Raw genomic sequence first — 22,535 nt, 5'->3', positions numbered from 1 at the left:
ATGTGATGAAAGAAATAAAACAACTATTATTCTGACGTGTTATGAGAATAAGTTCTGTCGTGTCTGCCAGTGGCATCAGTTATCACCCCTTTCTCTGTAGCCCCTCATCACTCCTATGCCCTTTCATGATGCCAGCTTTACATTGCTCTAGAAATGCCTCTTCTCCCATAATGACTCCATCATGTCACGCAAACACATACATGTAGAGACAGAGATGCACGCATACATACCAATGTGTTCCACAGACAGATTCTGTATGAGCGTGTTCATCCTGAAAGGAGAGATCAGATTGCAAAACTCCCCTTGCAATGGAAGTACATGTTATGGCAAATTAAGACATGCTATGACGGCTTTATGATTTACCTACATGGGTATTAAGTTGAAAATGTAATACAGGAACAGACTAGGCAAATCCTTGATTGATTGGCTTTATTTGGCTCTCATTTGCATTGTGAATAACCTGAAAAGTGAACCTGGTTAGTGTGATTTTGATACAGTTCGGATCAAAATAATGCATATGTTACACTCCTAATCTGAGGTGTTACAGCCATTCTAATCATTGGTTACAACCTCTGTATGTATGATCAGTGATCACTCTGCAATGAACCCTTACACACCACTTAACCTAGAAAAGAAACCACAAGAACAAACCATCTGTCCATAGGTAGACCCTCACTCAATCTCATTTAGTGTTAGTCATTTATAACTCATTCATAACTGTTTATAAAGCTACACTGGGAGAATATTTCATCTGTATACTATAAATGGTTTCCACAGTGTTATTGAGCACTAAGGGTCCAAGCTTGCAGGTCTTGCTCATGCCATACGTTTCTGAAGCAGCTATTGAGTGGATACTACTGTATCTTAGGCATACATTTTTATGCTTGACTTTGTATTTACTGCTATGTAAGGATGGTGCACAGGGCATTGCTGGTCCTCTAAAATCCTCCTTTTTGTCCTCAACCCTTTTTGTCCTCTCTCCTCCTTTCCATACCTGCCACCCTCTTCCCCTCTCAGGTCTCTACAATAACAGAGCTCCCAGTGACTCGAACTCCAAACCAGCCGTCCCAGTACTTGGTGTCCTGTCCTCCATGTTCAAACGAGATGAAGCGCAGGCCAGGACCGTAATCATTGAAAGTGTGGTTCACCTGGAAAGAAGACAAAAATGAGAAATGGATGTGACGAGAAGTGATCATATTATGCTATTTTGAGCTTTCCCACAATACCGGTTTCCAGGAGCAGTCATCACAATCTGGGTCCAGGGTGACTGATTCTGGTTTAAATTCCTGAAGAATTTCCTCATTCTCATCCAACAGACACACTGTCAACTGGTAGGTGCACCCACAGTCTGTCCTCCCACTGTACCTACATATACACACACACACACACACACATTTCTTGCTGGTGTTAGCTGAACTGAAACGGCTGTCCTAAACGATATGTGGATGTCTGTTTGCATTATGTCTCACCAGTCTTCCACACTGACAGCTGGCTGGGCAGCGAGGTCATCAGGAGCGTAGCCCTCTGCCACCAGGTCAACCACCTGCCTCTTCAGACACAGCCTAACACACAGAGAGACACACCCCACAATGGTTTTAAAAGCGCTGATTGGTGTAAGGGAGGTTCCACCCTATTTCCTGCACTACTCCAATCCTTTTTTTATCCATGAACAATTGCACACAGAGAGGAGGATTGTGAATTGGACAGCAGTCTATACACAGGCCCCATTTTGTGACCATGTTCAGTTACTCACTCAAAGGAGGTGCTGAAGTATTTGGTCACTCCATCACCACCGAAGTTGTAGCCACAGTCTCCCGGCATCTCTTCCACCTGCCATTGGCTTCCCCCATTCTCTGTCAGCTCCCAGAATTCCATCTGCTCTGGGAGGAAAGTGTTGAGTCACTCTCTGCCGACACCATCTCAACAGTCAAATGAGAGTCACTCTTCTCAAAGCACTATGGAGAATGCCTATTGGAAATGTGCTTTCATCTATCCCTACAGACAGACAGGCAGATGTGTTCTTATACCTTCCCCAGCTGGGTTCTTCAGTAGATTCCTGGCCATGACTGGAGTTGGTGGGGTGGCTGTGGAGGCAGTGTCTGCATGACAGGGAAATACACACATTTGTTATTCTTATATTTTTTTAAACTGCATTGTTGGTTAGGGGCTCGTAAGTAAGGTAAGGTCTACACCTGTTGTATTCTGCGCATGTGACTAATAACATTTCATATGATACAGTTTTTTTGTGTTCTGTTCACCCCTAATGTCCATTTTGTTTTGTGGATTGGGCAAGGGGTTCGATGTAGAGGGAAATAAGGAGTGGGGATAGTAGGCAACCTTGTCTTGCTCTCCTTTCTATATTTATTTGATAGTTGTCCATTTACTTCCACTTTAGCATGAGATTTGCAGTATAGAGTTAGGATGATTCTACTTGTGGCATAAAGAAGTCCCAGTTTAGAGTCATGCTTTTTCCGCATTGAGGCTTACTAGAGATATCTTTTCTATGTCTGTCTATAGTAATTATGATATGGAAGGTTCTTATTATATTGAGTTTGTCTATTTTGTATAAAGCCAGTTTGCTTTAGGTTGACATGTAAAAGGTACTAGGTCTCAGCCGTATCATTTAGGGTCAATATTGAAGACAAAAGGTTGGTCTAGACCAGGGATGGGAACCTGGCGGCCCCCCTTTTGTAGACTTAAGGAACAATTTTTTTGGAACTCACTTTGGTTCTCAATTTACTCAATTGTAGAGAGTTAGAATATACAAGGTGCAATTTTGAAATGTGGTTGTGCATCAGCAGTCACTCAATTAGCCCAGGTCAGCAGAACATTTTTAGATAGGTTAGCTGGCCGCTAGACTATCAATCTAAACTTGATGTAAGCATGGTCGAATTACTGCAGTGGGTTGGGCCCATTGATCATCAGTTATCATGTTAAAAACTGCAAACATTTGCCTCCAGCCTATGGGAAAATGTGTGGAATTGCAGCAAATATTTTGATACTATTCCTGGGGTCCACAAAAAAATAAAACAAACATGACAAGTAACAAAAACACTGATAGTCACATTTAAAATACAAACAATACAAAATAATACAATCAACACAACTAAAACAATGTGTATGTTTGTCTCCTCACAGTCTCCGCCGTTCCATGAGATGTTGTTTAATCAGTTTTTTAAAGGTCATTTTACTGTGCGTTGCCGTGACTTAGTTTTGGACTTGGGGACGGTGATGAGACCCTGATGGCATGTCTTGTGGGAAATGTATGTGTGTTTGAGCTGAATGTTATTTGATTATGCAGACAACAGTAATATTTCGCAGTTAATCTCATCAGCCCTCAACTTAGAAAGACTGGCATGCATGTTGTTGATGTTCGTTCTGTAGGGCTCCTAAGTGGTGCAGCGGTCTAAGGCACTGCATCTCAGTGCAAGAGGCGTCATTAAAGTCCCTGGTTTGATTCCTGGCTGAATCACATCTGGCCTTGATTGGGTGTCCCATAGGCCGGCGCACAATTGGCCCAGCGTCGTCCAGGTCTAGCCGGGGCAGGCCGTCATTGTAAATGAGAATTTACAATGCTGCTCTGGTTTCTAGATCTCGCTTTGCTGCACTTGAACATATTACCGGACATAAATCAAGACAAGACCAGGACAACTAGTAGAGTTGATTTGTGTCAAAAACTCAGAACATCTTTTTATAAAGAGACATACAGTTGAAGTCGGAAGTTCACATACACTTAGGTTGGAGTCATTAAAACTCGTTTTTCACCCACTCCACAAATTTCTTGTTAACAAACTATAGGTTTGGCAAGTCGGTTAGGACATCTACTTTGTGCAAGACAGAAGTCATTTTTCCAACAATTGTTTACAGATTATTTACTGTATCACAATTCCAGTGGGTCAGAAGTTTACATACACTATGTTGACTGTGCCTTTAAGCAGCTTGGAAAATTCCAGAAAACTATATTGTGGCTTTAGAAGCTTCTGATAGGCTAATTGACATAATTTGAGTCAATTGGAAGTGTACCTGTGGATGTAGTTCACGTCTCACCTTCAAACTCAGTGCCTCTTTGCTTGACATCATGGGAAAATCAGCCAAGACCTAAGAAAAAAAAATTGTAGACCTCCACAAGTCTGGTTCATCTTTGGGAGCAATTTCCAAATGCCTGAAGGTACCACATTCATCTGTACAAACAATAGTATGCAAGTATAAACACCATGGGACCACGCAGCCGTCATGCCACTCAGGAAGAAGACGCGTTACGTCTCCTAGAGATTAACGTACCTTGGTGCGAAAAGTGCAAATCAATCCCAGAACAACAGCAAAGGACCTTGTGAAGATGCTGGAGGAATCCACAGTAAAACGCGTCCGAAATCGACATAACCTGAAAGGCCGCTCAGCAAGGAAGATGCCACTGCGCCAAAACCGGCATAAAAAAAAGCCAGAATACGGTTTGCAACTGCACATGGGGACAAAGATCGTACTTTTTGGCCATAATGACCATTGTTGTGTTTGGAGGAAAAAGGGTGAGTCTTGCAAGCCAAAGAAACCCATCCCAACAGTGAAGAACGGGGGTGGCAGCATCATGTTGTGGGGGTGCTTTGCTGCAGGAAGGACTGGTGCACTTCACAAAATAGATGGCATCATGAGGAAGGGACAATTATGTGGATATATTGAAGCAACATCTCAAGACATCAGTCAGGAAGTTAAAGCTTGGTCGCAAATGGATCTTCCGAATGGACAATGACCCCAGTAATACTTCCAAAGTTGTGGCAAAATGGCTTAAGCCCTGACCTCAATTCTATAGAACATTTTTGGGCTGAACTGAAAAAGCGTGTGCGAGCAAGGAGGCCTACAAACCTGAGTCAGTTACATCAGCTCTGTCAGGAGGAATGGGCCAAAATTCACCCAACTTATTGTGGGAAGCTTGTGGAAGGCTACCTGAAACGTTTGACCCAAGTTAAACAATTCAAAGGCAATGCTACCAAATACTAACTGAGAGTATGTGAACTTCTGACCCACTGGGAATGTGATGAAAGAAATAAAAGCTGAAATAAATAATTCTCTACTATTATTCTGACATTTCACATTCTTAAAATAAAGTGGTGATCCTAACTGACCTAAGACAGGGAATTTTTACGAGGATTAAATGTCAGGAATTGTGAAAAACTGAGTTTAAATGTATTTGGCTATGGTGTACTGTATCTCTCCATATCTTCACAACAATTTTGTCATTATGCGAGTTGTCCAGCTATGTTGTTATCGCTCATGAGTGTGCAGATCAGCATTGGAGTAAGGTAATAGTACTGTTTCATCTCTCTCACATACAAACCTCTACAGTGAATGTATGCCACTTCTTTGCGGATGACCCTGGCACAGAGCACAGAGCGAGCGGTTGCCTGGGTACCCAGCACTGGGCAACTTTTATGTTGGGATCAGTTTGTGCATAGTCCTTTGAATAGATGGCTTTGAGTTAGGCCCTGGGAGATCTCACTGGATAGAGATTCTCACAGGAAAACACTGTGCAGCCATTCTTCTACAAGTATGGTACACTGCACATTCTATGTAGTGAATAGATTGTGGGTGTATGGGGAAGGGAATGGGATGTAGGAGTTGGACAAATGGTTGAGGAGTAAAGTGGGGACAGTGATGTATAATACCATGGCTTTACACAACTAGAGTGCATCTCAAAGTGGTGTCCTTTCCTCATGTTCCATTGCAGATGAGATGAAACCACTTTAGACTACTGAGGCGCACCCTGAGTACCAGTGACATGGTACTGTATGTAAAGACTCAGATGCCCATTGAGATGCAGAGCAAAAGACATGGTACCACGCCCCAAACTCATCCACCCTACCCACCTACTGAAAATGCCTATGCAGCACCCCTTCCCCTCTCCCAGAGAAATAATAATTATACTGTACACTGGCCTCCTATACTATCTTACATCCTTTGTTTTATCTCCCCGTCTAGATCAGGAAAAATGTGGAGTATCTCAATACGATGTGCAAGTGATGTCATCCTACTTTCGGGTCCTGTCCCCTAATCTTTTGAATGGGCTTGACAATTACATCATCAAATTCATGAACACAGTCATTTAAAATATTTATAAAAATATATGAATGTTTGTGAATTAAATTTACTTCTCAGATGCCTTTTATTACGTGTTTGCACTGAAGACCACTGTGATATGTTTTTGCCCATTGAATACCACTCAAAAAGCCTACAAAGGATACTTCCAAGAAAACGACATGTCACTTTCATATCGTATAGTCTAAAGTGGCTTCCTCTCCTCATTTCATTTGCACTGACTACCTGCACTGGTCTGAAAACACAGGCAAGCTGACATCAAGCATTTGTTTTCATGTGTACAGTTCTCACAATAATAGAGATGAAAAACAGGAGAGCAGCACACCACTTAGACCAGGGATCATCATTTTTTCTTGAGCAGATGGTGGTGGGGGGGGGGGGGGGGGGGGGGGGGGTCAGGAACATAACTACAAATCATTTGTAGACTGCTAAAAGCCCAAATGGATATAATGTTTTACTGAAACATAATCATTTCAAACCTTGCATACGATAAAGTGTCTATTATGCATGGGACTACTTGGGAACAGATTTTTTCAAATCACTTGGAGCTGATTTCCTGGTGTTTTTACAGTCTTTTATGCCCAACAGTGAAAATTACACAAATAAATTGATGCCGTGTGACACCCTCAGCCCTGCTTTGAGTGCTTAGAAAAAGTTCTTTATAAATCCCAATCCAGCATCATCAGTGCTCCATTCCGGTTTATCAAAATGTACCAGTCCATTGCACCCAGTCAGCCCCAGAAATGCTGTCTGCTGACAGGGTATTAAGCACTGTAACAGTAATCCAAATGCAATCTATACGTACAGTATATACACAGGATGAATTTACACAGGATATATCTACTGCTGTACATATCATTCTTAGTATTTTCGAGTGAGCCATGTCAAGAATCTAGTATATAAATTAATATGCGGATTGTATACACAGTGTAACTAAAATGCAGTCAATGTACATTAGCAGAAATATTAGAATGAGCTATGTTGAGAATACAGTAATAAAGTGATAGCATAACCGTGATAAACACGGGACCCTGCATTGAAATGGAGGGTAATGGAGATGGGCACTGCATAGATTTTAAATTGGTCAGAATGACAACCAACCATGATACAGTACGTCAGGGCAGATCCGCAGCCAAAGATCACCTCAGGCCAAAAGAAAAAGAGTAATTTACGTAAACTGGCAAAAAAAACAGTCTATGAGCAAACTCAAATGGTCTTTTCGATAAATAAGAATAACAGTGTGCAGGAATCTGATCTCACAGTGTCTACGTAATGCTGTCTTGCTTTTCCTTCGTCACAGCTACAAGCAGAAACTACTGACTCATCTACTGTACTGAGAATGGACATCCGGTCTCAGATACAAACAGCCAGCAATTATCAACATTCTCTATGATAGCACACTCTGCCTCGTTGAAAAACACAACCGAAGAGACTGTACCTTTTAATCACAGGCAGAAAACGAAAGATCAGTCTTCCACCTCTCCCTCTTTTTTCTCTCTCTTTGTTCAGCTGCTGCTTCTAGATCTCTCGGACACTCGAGCTCCACTGCAGGGTAGCAACGCCCTGCCTGTGTGGGTTATATAGTGAACACATACACTGCTCCTAGTGACTGTTATTCAGAATACACACACAAACTGTGCGAGAGAGAGGTTCAAACCTGGGCCCCGTGTCAGAAAGCAGGTTTAACAAACTCTGAGTTTAAACCTGAACTATGGGTTGACGAACTCTGAGCTGTCAAACTATTGAGATTTCGGTTTCAGAACAGATGACAACAGTTAGTTCAATCAACTCTGGGTAAAGTTAACCCTTAGTAAAGCACTTGCATGAGGAGATAAAACGCCCTCATCAATGGAACGCAGATAACATGATTCATCATGGCAACAGGAGAAAAAAAGGCTTCAACCTGTGAATGCGTTTGCAGAATGTGAGTATATATTTAAGAAAAAAAACAATACAGTAGCAGCAGCAAAAGAACGTGAGCTGGCGTGGCAGAAAATTGCTGACCGAGTCAATGCGCGAGTATTAATTTATCTCGAGTGTTTCACTTATTCAACATTTATGTGTGTGTGTGTAAAACGTATATGGCAGCAACTGAAGATGAAATATAAAAATAGACTTCAAACAAGTAAGGTATAATTTCATTACAAGAAATTGTGATGTTGTTTAGCCTACCCTACCTAATTAAACAGCATTCAGTGGCTACATTCAACATGTGATATATTTAAGTAGTTAGTGGAATTTTCTAAGCAAAAACAAAATACATTTTTCAGCCATCCCAACACTGCCAGTATTTAATATTGTAGAGCAATGCTGGAAATTACAATGAGGAAGAGGGTCCATTCACCTCCACAGCACAACTTTCGTCAGTAAGATTGTAAGAACTGTTCTTCAGCATTGGCCCATGACCTACAATGAAACTACGTAGACCTGGTACTGTGAAATTCATTTTTTTGTGTTCCTATAGCTCCCTGTGAAACAGCTGTACAATGTGTACTTAGAGAAACAAATTGACAAATGTAATTTAGAAGCAAAATATAACTGCTGGAACATCAGTCAAAAGGTGGTGAGGTGCCCACAGGTGGATGATTTTACTTGTTTGAACAACATAAACAAAAAAAATGCATTTGTACTTGCAGGACATAAACAAGACTTCATAAAAAGAAAGGCATTGTCTTTATTTGACACTGGGGAGGTGATGGGTCAATCAGAAATGATGGAAGCATATTGTGTCTTTGACTGCTCTCCCATCTCGTGGGTCAGCGGGGTGGTCAGGATCGTTACCAGGATCGTTCACTGGTTGAGTAGGACATTGTTCTCCTCTAATTGTGGCAATGTTGTGGAGAATCACACATGCCACAATAATGTCACATGCCCTTTCTGGGGTGACCCTGAGCCTATGAAGGCACTGGAACCGGGCCTTGAGTATCCCAATGGTCATCTCTACCCTGGCTCGTATCCTGCAGTGAGCCAAGTTATAACGTTGCTGCGGGCCGGGCTCAGAATCAGGGGGTCAGCAAATAGGGCTGGCAGGGGTACCCTCTATCACCGAGCAGGTAACTATTGAACGCTCCTATGATAATATGAGGATACAGTTTACATTTTCAGTTGCAATAGGAGGAAACAAAATATTGTTTATAATAGGATATAGCTATAAATATATATAAACTTACCACGGGCAAAGCTAGCACTCAGTGTACACACACGAAAAATTCACGAGTCAAAGTGACCCAGGCCACTTTGCTTCCACGTTGCTGATGATGTGGGCTGCATCATATATGATCTTCCCCATGCAGATGTAACCGATGTGAAATGGTTAGAGGTGGTGCGCACTAATAGCGTTTCAATAGGTGACGTCACTGGCTCTGAGACGATGGGTAACGATGCTTCGTGGGAGGCAGTTGTTGATGTGTGCAGAAGGTCCCTGGTTCGAGCCCGGGTTGGGGCTTATACAGAACAGTAATTACTTCACAACACATCTAGTGCAGTTCTTTAATTTGGAATGCTAAAGGCTACTGTTTAGGCCTACCTGCACATTAATGCTGTGGAAAGACTTCCTGTTCACATAATCTCCTTCAGTTACTGAAGGAGCTGTGATAGGAATATGAGTGCCATCTATGCAGCCAATCACACCTGGAAACTCTAAAATATATCAAATGAACTGATTAGTGCTTCGCTTCGCTTCTGATCTCAAGCTTCACACTAAATAAATACATTTTTGCTTAGACTGATACCTGCAATTATGTGGAATTCTTCTTTGCTGGGTCTGTGACTAGGAGACACCACAAACGTGTACAGTAAACGTTTCAGTGTAAGTCACATTTCTGACAGCCCGACAGACAGTTGCCTTGGAAATATGCCCAGCGTCAATGATGTTATATAGAAAACTCCTTTTGGCAAAAAAACGAAGTGCAACACAAAGAATTTGTTCCGAACTGAGAGCATGTACAGGATGTGTCATATGAACGATGTGAGAACAGAAACGCTCAAACATCATCAGGGAATGATAAAACATCCACGCGGGGTCTGATCACCTCCCGACGGAGATTTTTGCTGAGTTTTTATGCAACATCAACTGGCTCTTCAAGAAAAGGACACGCAATGTCTGACATATCCTGCAGTCTGCAGGCTTCAGCTAAAGAGGAGGAGAAACTCAGCCAGGGTTAGTTGAAGAAAAACCTTGCCAGCGAGCAGGTTTTCTTCACGGAGTATGTTGTCATGGTTACTAAACTGGCTTTGTGAAACCGAAAACTCAGTTTCCTTCAACTCTGAGTTAACTAACTCTGAGTTTTCACTAAACCTGCTTTCTGAAACGGCCCTGTTGATGTGCCCCTGATCTAGGCGCTTAACCTTTAGTGCTCCTCTATGTCGCTCTCGATAAGATAATCTGCTAAATGACAAAAATGTAAATGATGATGATAATATGTTGTTGTTGATGATGATTTTTTTCAGCACATTGTTGATATGTTGTTGACGAGATGATCTAAGAATGCACAGAGCACTTAACTTATTAGGCAAATTGTCTTGCTATACTTTTGTGCTGCTGCTAATGTTGATCACTAGTAGACCTACCGTACATATTTGTATTGATAGTTCCCTGTACCATCTCTCTCCAATCCAAACTACATTTTGTGGACCATATCCACAGTGGATTTATTAACAAAATAGAATAGCTATTCAAATGTGTTTTTTGAGTAAAATATCCCTTTAAACCTCACTTCAGCGCTCTCTTTTTTTCGAGGTGGTTCTCTCGACCAGTCCTTTCCTGTTTGATAAGTCTGAGTTTGAGTGAGAGGCAGGCAGTTAATGGCAACGGGGACACTGATAGTGTAGCTGGCGAACCCGTTTTGTTCAAGAGATACGGCAACATTTGACTTATAACTATAATGCATTACTAAGTATCTCCCGGGGTATAGGCGAAACATTATCTGCAGACAGTGTTTGTTGCTAGAATATTGTAAGCTAACAGTTAGCTAGCTAACAACAGTGCACTGTTTTGAACGTCGATGACACCAGAATTAGTTGTGCACTTCGTTTATTGCTAGCTAATTATATTATTTGGTAACTTAGCTACATTATACCAAAAGTATCACTTTTTAGAGATGGACAACGTTACTTCATCGTCACACCATCATGCATATGAATCAGAGGTAAAGTATTGTATTAGCTAGCCAGTTATCACAATGCTAGCTCTCACTAACTTGTATATATTTAACTTCCTACTGTAGCTAGCAAATATTAGCTCGCTAGGTAACCATTGATAACTAGCTAGTTAACTAACTGTTTATAGCTAGCTAACTAACTAATGGTATATACGACTGACTGCTGAAAACAGGCAGTGCTTATGATCATACCGTTAGGCAGTCAGCTAGCTACCTTTCCTTGGCTTGATTAAACAACCACTGTCACGATTACAGTATAACGTTAACTAGCTAGCTATTGTTTGACGGTTCATCTTGTTTTTATGTTTGAATATAATCACATTCGCAACCTGTTAACGTTAGTAATATAACTTGACATGTGCATGCATTTTTCACTCGTCTTTAACGTAATGACCTCTGTTATGCTGAAAACACGAGGTTGCATATCTAGCTAACGTTACTTAAAAGCAGTGTTAGTTAGCTAGGCAAGGTTTGCCAATGTTAGCAGGCTAGCTACTCTGTCCACGCCAACGCTTAGTTAACTAGTTAACTAGCTCAGCAACAATCGCCATCTTGGCACCGCAGTTATAAGGTATTTTACTAGGTAGGTAACAAATGAGCTAATTAGTAACTGTCCTTCTCGTGTTTTCAACTAAATCAAAACTTCAACGCTAACGTTAGCGCCCAAACGTAGTCCTCCATGTTGGCATTTGTCGATTAATTAACTTATTTAGCGGGCTACGTTAGCAATAACGTTACTGTAGCTAGTTAGCTTCACGTTAGCAAAATTCCTATCAAGCTTCTGTCAAATGGCACTGGTTTAAACCGAGTCTCGTGTGTCATTTCAGTCGTCAGCGTGCTAACAATGTAATTTTTATATTCCCTTTTTAGTACGTTCATATGCAACATTTTATCAATGTATTTTACAAATGAACCCCTACTAATTGGGCAATCATCACAACATGTTTCTTTAATTCAGAATGTCTTAGCTAGCTTTGACCTCATGCTGATGTTATTCATGTGTTATAGGGCCAGGGGCACAGTCCACCATACAGGAGGCGGACGGTGGAGGACTTCAACAAGTTCTGCACATTTGTGTTGGCATATGCAGGCTATATCCCATATCCCCAGGAGGTGAGTAAAGGAAACCCAATCATAGTTGGTGTATGCCTTTTTATCAACAGTCCCTTGTAGTTGACAGTCTAGGTTCTTTGCTCTGAATAGTTAGGCAGAACTGTGACTGGTTATATTTCGAGGTGTGTGTGTAACGCATTGTGTGGAGGTTAATGACCAGACACCAGGGGTAGGACTTGGATGTGTGTGTAGTTTGTGGATCATGGAGCGGCCACTGCGAGCTTTTGCTTTTTTCTCCACAACTGTTGTGCGTGTTGGTGTCCCACTGCCCTCCATTCCCCCTGTGTGTATTATCCCGCCGCCCCTAACTAGTGTTGTGAATATAGATACAGTCAACATCACATTCGCTTAGTCACAATGAAAGTGCCATTTTGTTTTCCTTCAGTAAGCTACAACGTTGTGGAACTCTCAAATAGAAATAGGTTATGCTGTGTCTGTCATGTAGGAGTTATGGCAGCTCTATAAAGCATTACATTTCTATCTGAAATGTTCAGAGCGTTGCATCCTCCTGAATGCAACCCTGGACATGTTGACTGTATCGAAGTTATCCCCTCCCTCCCCGGTGTGGTGTGTTGACCCTCTATTTGATCCACAGAACTGGAGGAGGCGTGGCTTCTGGCAGCTTCCTTGCTGGGCCCCGCCCCTTGTCCCTCGCTAGCCAATCTGCTGCTGTGTCTCCTGAAGGGACACGCACCTAACACAGCCCTGCCCCCTCTCCCAGGGTAAGAGGGCCAACAAGTCTCTCCATACTCATCCCTGGCCCTGTGCTTCTTTGGCCCCTAGACCATTTACCCTTGCCTCTGTAGTGTTCATAGTTTTGGAAGGACTGGATAGAATTAACAAATCTAGTGATGGCACCACCTAGTTTTCCAACAAGCTGAATTGAGCTTCTATTGCTGTCTAGCTAGCCCTGAGATTAGGATCCCTGATGGGGAAGGGGCTGGAATGGAACCAGGGCCCCCTGACCCCCTCAGCTCAGGCAAGAGGAGCAGCTCGACCCAACGCCAGCACCCTAAACAAGTTCAACCAGGACCGTACTGTACCTCATCCATAGACCTGTGCTAATACTCTGTGCTTTGTCTGTCTGACCGAGCCCCTCAGAGTAAGACAGGGTGATTTTTCATCTTTATGACCATATGCCGTGGTGTCACTGAGGCCATGTATAAAATATGCAGTTCCATATTATTGTGGAAGTGTTGTGAAGTTACTGTTGATGCCTGTTTTGGTTCAAAATGGTCTCAGATTTGTATTGGATCAGGGTGTGAGTGTGGTTTGTGGCCAATGTCAATGGATTGTATCAGCAGCTTCACGCCCACCTCCATTCTCCTCTCTAAGAGTTGACGTTTTGTGTAAACACATACAGGCTTTTATCACCATGTCTCTTTTTCCCTCTCCAGGACTCTCCTCTGCGTAGTAGCTCCAGCCCCCCCAACAGTACAGGCAGTACAGCAGACAGTGATGGCTGGACCCCTGTCCCTCAACCCCCCTCTTGCCCCCCGCGGCCCCCCATACCCCTGCAGAACAAGAACAGGAAACGACCCCATCCCACGGGAATCCACCCTGGGGCCTCACTATCCAGCCATGTTATGAAAAATGTAAATGGAGTGCTTTTGATCCACTCACACAATTTCAACCACTAATTCTAACCTTAACCCTTTCTCATACTCCCTAACCCTAAATTAATTCCTGTTTTCCAGCATGGCCATTTAGCGTCCTCCCTGCACCCAGATGACCAGAGGAAAGCCAACAAACTGAAGAAGCGGAGGAAGGACCGGGAGAGCCAGGCCGGCGAGCCGAGCTCTGCACATCAGGCCGATGCAATGAGCCCAGAGCCACAGTTCCCCCTGCCCCTGGGAGGACGACCAATCAAAGACGAGCCTGAGGATGACTTCTTCATCCCCCTCCACCCTTCGTCCCCTCACCCCCTGCCCAGCCCCTCTCACTTCAATAACTCCTCCCCCTGTAAGCAGGAGCACAATGAGGAGTGGGAGTGCTGGGCGGGACAGGGGCTGGTGGAGGGCATGGTGAAGGTGGAGAGTGTGGAGAGTTTTACTGGGAACAGGACGGTGATCCGACAGGGGAAACAGGTGGTGTTCCGAGATGAGGATGGCTCCGGAGAGGATGAGGACATCATGGTGGACTCCGGTGAGAGAACGTTATGTAAATGCTGCAAAAAAGTTACGGAACTTATTGTTGTGATGACATTGCCTATTTAAAGTAGCAGTCTGACAGTTAATCCCATGTAAATGTTTTAGTGATGGAACTCTGTTTCTTCCCCCCTCTCTTTCTCTCAGATGATGACTCGTGGGACCTGGTGACGTGTTTCTGTATGAAGCCGTTTGCAGGCCGGGCCATGATTGAGTGTAACCAGTGTAACACGTGGATCCACCTGTCCTGTGCTAAGATCAGGAAGTCCCACGTTCCTGAGACTTATATGTGTCAGAGCTGCAGAGGCACACTGGGCCTGGCAGACACCCGCCGCTCATACCGCTCACGCATTGGCCCCCGCAGACACCTTCTTGACTGACCCCATTGCAAACCCCTTCACCCGCTCACCTGCATTTAGACCATGCCCCATACGGTTCTAACCCCAACCCGGTCCTGTAACGCATGCCCCAGGCCAGCCCTTTCCTTTTGTCCCTGGCCCCAGTCCTACCCCATGCCATTTTCCTCACCCCTATTGTGTCGACTAAGCCTACTAGCTATCCCTCGGGGTCTTCAACACCCCCAAACTAAACTGATCCGAGTGCTATTTAAGATTTATTATACATTTTACGTTTTCTCTCTGCTTCCTTCCGGACTCTGTGTGCGTAAGTCAATCACTGAATGTCTGTCTGTAGTAGTACAATAGTTGACCAGTAGGGTTGGACTCCGTAGTCTAGTCTGGCTGACCGGTTAGCTCTGACTGGATAGAAACTAGCGACGCATCTCGCATGAACAGTGGAAACCTGTCTTCACTCTTAAACTGTCGGAGAGAATGGCCTATAGAGCTGCCACCCAACAGTGTGCATTTTGGGACGTTGGCTTTTTGCTCTTATTTCATGCGTTAAGGGGGTGTGTTGACTTGCCAACCCCTTCTCCCCCAACCACCCTCTCAACTAGGTGGTTGGTACGTTTGTCTGTCTGAGGGAAGCCTTTGTCTAAAGCCTCAAGCAGAGGGTCTGTAGATAATGATGTCCAGTTCTATACTGAACAAAAATATAAATACAACATACTGAGTAAGTTCATATAAGGAAATTTGGCAATTGAAATAAATTAGGCCCTAATCTATGGATTTCACATGACTGGGAATATAGATAGGAATCTGTTGGTCACAGATACCTTAACAAATAAAAGGTAGGGTCGTGGATCAGAAAACCAGTTAGTATTTGGTGTGACCACCATTTGCCTCATGCAGCGCAACACATCTCCTTCGCATGTAGTTGATCAGACTGTGGAATGTTCTCCCACTCCTATTCAATGGCTGTTCGAAGTTGCTGGATATTGGCGGGAACTGGAATGCTCTGTCAATCCAGAGCATCCACATACTCAATGGGTGACATGTCTGGTGAGTTTTTATTTATTTTTTACCTTTATTTAACTAGGAAAGTCCGTTAAGAACAAATTCTTATTTTCAATGACGGCCTAGGAACAGTGGGTTAACTGCCTGTTCAGGGGCAGAACGACAGATTTGCACCTTGTCAGCTCGGGGATTTGAACTTGCAACCTTCCGGTTACTAGTCCAACGCCCCATTCTTCCATGTGCAGGCCATGGAAGAAGTGGGACATTTTCAGCTTCCAGGAATTGTGTACAGATCATGGGGCTGTGCATTATCATGCTGAAACATGAGGCGATGAATGGCACGACAATGGGCCTTGTCACGGTATCTCTGTGCATTCAAATTACCATCGATAAAATGCAATTGTTTGTTGTCCGTATCTTGTGCCTGCCCATATCATAACCCCACTGCCACCATGAGGCACTCTTTACAACCTTGACATCAGCAAACCGCTCGCCCACACGACACCATACATGTGGTCTCCGTTTGTAAGGCCTGTTGGATGTACTGCCAAATTCTCTGAAATTACGTTGGAGGCGGCTTATGGCAGAGAAATTAACATTCAAATATCTGGAAACTGCTCTGGTGAACAATCCTGCAGTCAGCTTGCCAATTGCGCGCTCCCTCAAAACTGTGTTGTGACAAAACGACACATTTTAGTGGCCTTTTATTGTCCCTAGCACAAGGTTCACCTGTGTAATGATTATACTGTTTAATCAGCTTCTTGATATGCCACATCTGTCTGGTCGATGTATTATCTTGGAAAAGGAGAAATGCTCACTAACTGGGATGTAAATAAATTTGTGGACCAAATTTGAGAGAAACACGCTTTTTGGAACATTTTTGGGATCTTTTATTTCAGCTCATGAAACATAGGACCACCACTTCACATGTTGCATTTATATTTTTCTTCAGTACAGATAAATGGAATGCGTTCAACTCTTTCTTTCAATAGACAGAGCTTGAAATGGTGCTCTAGACAACCAAGGAATTATCCCATATGACAAACATGTAAAAGAGGCATCACTTGATGCGTTTCATATCAACACTTCTCCATCAAGTGAGTGCTGGCCATAGACAACCTACAGTCGTGGCCAAAAGTTGAGAGAATGACACAAATATTTAATTTCCACAGTTTGCTACTTCAGTGTCTTTAGATATTTTTGTCAGATGTTACTATGGAATACTGAAGTATAATTACAATAATTTCATAAGTGTCAAAGGCTTTTGTTGACAATTACACGAAGTTGATGCAAAGAGTCAATATTTGCAGTGTTGACCCTTCTTTTTCAAGACCTTTGTAATCTGCCCTGGCATGCTGTCAATTAACTTCTGGGCCACATCCTGACTGATGGCAGCCCATTCTTGCATAATCAATGTTTGGAGTTTGTCAGAATTTGTAGGTTTTTGTTTGTCCACCCGCCTCCTTGAGGATTGACTACAAGTTCCCAATGGGATTAACGTCTGGGGAGTTTCCTGGCCATGGACCCAAGATATCGATGTTTTGTTCCCAGAGCCACTTAGTTATCACTGTTGTCTTATGGCAAGGTGCTCCATCATGCTGGAAAGGCATTGTTCGTCACCAAACTGTTCCTGGATGGTTGGGAGAAGTTGCTCTCGGAGGATGTGTTGGTACCATGCTTTATTCATGGCTGTGTTCTTAGGCAAAATTGTGAGTGAGCCCACTCCCTTGGCTGAGAAGCAACCCCACACATGAATGGTTTCAGGATGCTTTACTGTTGGCATGACACAGGACTGATGGTAGCGCTCACCTTGTCTTCTCCGGGCAAGCTTTTTTCCGGATGCCCCAAACAATCGTTAAGGGGTTTCATCAGAGAAAATGACTTTACCCCAGTCCTCAGCAGCCCAATCCCTGTACCTGTTGCAGAATATCAGTCTGTCCCTGATGTTTTTCCTGGAGAGAAGTGGCATCTTTGCTGCCCTTCTTGACACCAGGCATCCTCCAAAGGTCTTCGCCTCGCTGTGTGTGCAGATGCACTCACACCTGCCTGCTGCCATTCCTGAGCAAGATCTGTACTGGTGGTGCCCCTATCCCGCAGCTGAATCAACTTCAGGAGACGGTCCTGGCACTTGCTGGACTTTCTTGGGCGCCCTGAAGCCTTCACAACAATTGAACCGCTCTCCTTGAAGTCCTTGATGATCTGATAAATGGTTGATTTAGGTGCAATCTTACTGGCAGCAATATCCTTGCCTGTGAAGCCCTTTTTTGCGCAAAGCAATGATGCTGGCACTTGTTTCCTTGCAGGTAACCATTGTTGACAGAGGAAGAACAATGATTCCAAGCACCACCCTCTTTTGAAACTTCCAGTCTGTTATTTGAACTCAATCAGCATGACAGAGTGATCTCCAGCCTTGTCCTTGTCAACACTCACACCTGTGGTAACGAGAGAATCACTGACATGTCAGCTGGTCCTTTTGTGTCAGGGCTGAAATGAAGTGGAAATGTTTTTTAGGGATTCAGTTAATTTGCATGGTAAAGAGGGACATTGCAATTCATCTGTTCACTCTTCATAACATTCTGGAGTATATGCAAATTGCCATCATACAAACTGAGGCAGCAGACTTTGTGAAAATTAATATTTGTGTCATTCTCAAAACTTTTGGCCACGACTGTACAAACACACATACACTGAGTGTACAAAACCACTCTTTCCATGACAGACTGACTAGGAAAAATCCAGTTGAAAGCTATGATCCCTTATAGACGTCGCCTGTTAAAACCACTTCAAACTGTTGATGAAGAGGAGACCGGTTAAAGATGAATCTTAAGCCTTGAGACCTGGATTGTGTACGTGTGCCGTTCAGAGGGTGAATGGGCAAGACAAAATATTTAAGTGCCTTTGAACTGGGTATGGTAGTAAGTGCCTGTTGCACCAGTTTGAGTGTGTCAAGAACGGCAATGCCATCCAGCCAACTTGACACAACTGTGGGAACCATTGGCATCAATATGGGCCAGCATCCCTGTGGAACGCTTTCGACACCTTGAGTCCATGGCCCGGGCAATTAAAAAAAATGTATGTATTTTATTTAACTAGGCAAGTCGGTTAAGAACACATTCTTATTTACAATTACTGCCTACCCCGGCCAAACCCTAATGACACTGGCCCAATTGTGTGCTGACCTATGGGACTCCCAATCATGGCCAGTTGTGACACAGCCTGGAATTGAACCAGGGTCTGTAGTGACACCTCTAGCACTGAAATGCAGTGCCTTAGACCGCTGCCCCACTCGGGAGCCGCAGAATTGAGGCTGTTCATAGGGCAAAAGGGGGGAGGGTGCTACTCAATATTAGGAATATGTGCCTAATGTTTTGTACACCGTGTATATATGATGCAGTTTCTGGTCCCTTTTTCTGTTCATAGGTTGCACCTCAGTCACTCGGTTGTCGTGCCATTGTTATGAACGTTCTAAAGCCGCCCTCTGCTGGCGGCGCCATAGTGGTGATAAACCCAATCATTCTGCAATAGGTGAACTATTTTGCCTAAATTACACTATCGCCTGGGGAAAAAAGTTGATATTTCTAAAGTAGTAGGAAATATTGTCATGTCATTAGCTAGCAAAATTAGTCAAAAATAGCTAGCAATTCTAACGTTAGCTCGGTGGCCTCCTCAATTTTAGCTAGCTAGCTAACGTTGTACTGCATCTAAAGTCAATCTGGTGACATCCAACTGATGGCAAGGGGGGTTTCTACTAATTATTTGCCTCCATTTGAATGTAATTGTATTTCCAAGCCACTGTATTGCACTTTTAATGAAATCATCAGCACTCATTGACGATGCGTCTAGTAGAGTGTGCTCAGTCGGGCATCAGTCTGAAACGAATGTTCAAAACAACATTGTGACGAAATATCGAATAGATTATTAGATCAGTTAGTTCTTTCTCCTAGACCAGGGTCTGTACCTGCCGCCGTCCTCCTCAATCAAAGCTTTTATCTCTTCAGTTAGAACATTGAAGAACAACTTGTGGAAATGATTTCCCTGTTAACGTTCCTGGCTGTGTTTCCAGAAGCCATTTCAGTTTAACATTTTATGAAGAGTTCAGATTATTTTCCCACAATTTTTTTCCACAAACACCACCATGTCGGGAACAGTTTAATGGTCCTGAACAGACCCCAGTCGGTTAATGGGTACTTGATGTGACTTTGAAGAGAGCCCTGGGTGGAGACTGGTTTTGGTGGGTGAAGAAAATGCATTAACATGTGTGGTGAGCGAAAGCGCACACGTAGCCATGTAAAGTGATGTCATTGGTCCGGTCCAGAAACAAGCCCCTATCCCCAGGCATTTCATGTAAAGTGCCCTTGGGAGCAGGGGTCAGAGGTTGTTTCTGGACAGCCATTGTCTCTGCCCCTTGGTTCTCAGTCCCCTCAGGTTAGTCCTATAGGTTAGAGAGCAATGCATTATCAAAACCATTGCGCAAGTGTCTTAGGGCTCTATATATGGGGTGTTTTGGCTTTCTGAGCTTTTCCTGACCATGTGACCTGACCACAAAACAAGTTTTATAGGCTATAACGAGGACCCAGAATTTTTCATGGTCAGGATAACTCCTGACCCTACACGTCACCTTCTGGTGTACTCATTTGCACAAATCAGTATTTAATCTCTCACCTGATCCCTACCAGGCTCGCTGGGGTTTGATAATGTATTTTGGAGTTTCTGGAGAATTGTCCTTCTTCAAGCTGTTTGGAATTTAAGCTTTTTCAAATATTCATGTTTTCACCAGTTGTCAAGTCTAAGCTTGCTGATGTGTACATATTGTTGTTTCTTGTCGACCTCATATAAAGTACCTTCAGAATGTATTCATACCCCTTGACGTATTCCACGGTTTTGTTACAGCCTGAATTGAAAATCAAATCAATTTTTCTCACCCTTCTCCAACAATACCCCATAATGACAAAGTGAAAACATGTTTTTAGACATCTTTGCTAAGTTACTGAAAATGAAATATTTCATTTACATAAGTATTCATACTCCTGAGTCAATACTTTCTAGAAGCATATTTGGCTGTGATTCCAGCTGAGAGTATTTCTGGGTAAGTCTCTAAGAGCTCTCCACCTGGATTGTGCAACATTTGCCCATATTATTTTCAAAATTCTTCAAGTTCTGTCAAATTGGTAGTTGAGCACTGCTAGACAACCATGTTCAGGTCTTGCCATAGGTGTTCAAGTAGATTTAAGTTACAATTGTATCTCGGGCCACTCAACATTCACTGTTGGTAAGGAACTTTAGTGTAGCTTGGGCCTTGTGTTTTAGGCTATTGTCCTGCTGAAAGGTGAATTAATTGACCAGTGTCTGGTGGAAAGCAGACAACCAGGTTTTCCTCTAGGAGTTTGCCTATGCTTTGCTTTATTTTGTTTTCATTTTCTATGCTGAAAAACTTCCCAGTCCTTAATGATTATAAACATACCCATTACATGATGCAGCCACCACTATGCTTTAACATATGCAGAGTGGTACTCTGTAATGTATTGGATTTGCCCCAAACAACACTTTGTATTCAGGACAAAAATGTAATTGCTTTGCCACATTTTAATTTTCTTTCTTTTCACTATGTCAATTAGGTTAGTATTGTGGAGTAACTATCAACAATGTTGTTGATCCATCCTCAGTTTTCTCTTATCACAGCTATTAAATTCCGTAGCTGTTTTAGAGTTACCATTGGACTCACGGTCAAATTCCTGAGCAGTTTCCTTCCTCAACTAAGTTTGGAAGGACACCTCTGTTTCTCGTGACTGGGTGTATTGATATGCCATCCAAAGTGTAATTTAATAACTTCCCCATGATCAAAGGGATATTCAATGTCTGTCTTTTTTTGCCATCTACTGATAGGTGCCCTTTTGCAAGGCATTTTAAAATATCCCTGGTCTTTTTTGGTTAAGTGTGTTTTGAAATTCACTCTGAGGGACCTTACAATTCTGTATGTGTGGGGTACAGCGATGAGGTTGTCATTCAAAAATTGTTAAACACTATTATTGAGTGAGTCCATGCAACTTATTGTGACTTGTTAAACAAATGTTTACTCTAACCTTTTTAGGCTTGCCATAACAAGGGGTTGACTACTTAATGACTCAAAGACATTTCAGCTTTTCATTTTTAATGAATTGGTAACATTTTTTAAAACTATTCCACTTTAACATTATGGGGGTGTACCAGTGACAACATATCTAAATGTAATCTATTTTAAATCCAAAGTATAACACAACAAAATGTGGAAAAAGTCAAGGGGTGTGAATACTTTCTGAAGGCACTGTAAGCCATAGATCGATGTCACTGTCTGACTGACTGTTAGACATACACCTATTGAATGCTTGTCTGGGCTGGGCTTTCTAGCAAGCAAGAGCAATGGGTTGGTTAGTTATTACTAACTACAGTTAATAAGATGAATATGGGTTACTGATAAGTCAGTCATACTAGAACAATTTCTTTCTTTAAAAAAAAAAAGTAAATGTTTCAAAAATATTTAGGAAAGTTAGAATGCGAACTCATTGATCCTGCTTTGTGAAACCCCCTTACTGAGAATGTGGTGTCTGGTGCAAACTGTTTCTGTGAAACTCTGTATTGTAAATAAAGATTTAATGAAGATTTTAACCCTACCTTTCTAGGTCTCCTCATTGTTCCTG

General features: G+C 42.8%; 2 protein-coding genes across 2 annotated transcripts; one reads left to right on the top strand and one right to left on the bottom strand.

Annotated features, from left to right (window-relative positions):
* Positions 1 to 412: 412 nt before the first annotated feature.
* fbxo2 (F-box protein 2) lies at positions 413 to 7,680 on the bottom strand. The gene is made up of 6 exons (XM_020483369.2): positions 7,526 to 7,680; positions 2,028 to 2,099; positions 1,754 to 1,880; positions 1,470 to 1,562; positions 1,227 to 1,365; positions 413 to 1,148 (listed from the first exon to the last, which is right to left on the bottom strand). The coding sequence occupies exons 2-6, from the start codon at positions 2,062 to 2,064 to the stop codon at positions 1,014 to 1,016; spliced, it is 531 nt and encodes a 176-aa protein (XP_020338958.1). The 5' UTR covers positions 2,065 to 2,099; positions 7,526 to 7,680; the 3' UTR covers positions 413 to 1,013.
* Positions 7,681 to 10,819: 3,139 nt separating this feature from the next.
* On the top strand, positions 10,820 to 22,508 carry phf13 (PHD finger protein 13). Its single transcript, XM_020482202.2, has 5 exons — positions 10,820 to 11,234; positions 12,255 to 12,359; positions 13,757 to 13,954; positions 14,057 to 14,504; positions 14,654 to 22,508. The coding sequence occupies exons 1-5, from the start codon at positions 11,187 to 11,189 to the stop codon at positions 14,884 to 14,886; spliced, it is 1,032 nt and encodes a 343-aa protein (XP_020337791.1). The 5' UTR covers positions 10,820 to 11,186; the 3' UTR covers positions 14,887 to 22,508.
* The last annotated feature ends 27 nt before the right edge of the window (positions 22,509 to 22,535 follow it).

The sequence above is a fragment of the Oncorhynchus kisutch genome, linkage group LG5 (assembly GCF_002021735.2).
Source record: "Oncorhynchus kisutch isolate 150728-3 linkage group LG5, Okis_V2, whole genome shotgun sequence".
NCBI lineage: Eukaryota > Metazoa > Chordata > Actinopteri > Salmoniformes > Salmonidae > Oncorhynchus > Oncorhynchus kisutch.
This window is presented reverse-complemented; position numbering and strand designations above follow the sequence as displayed.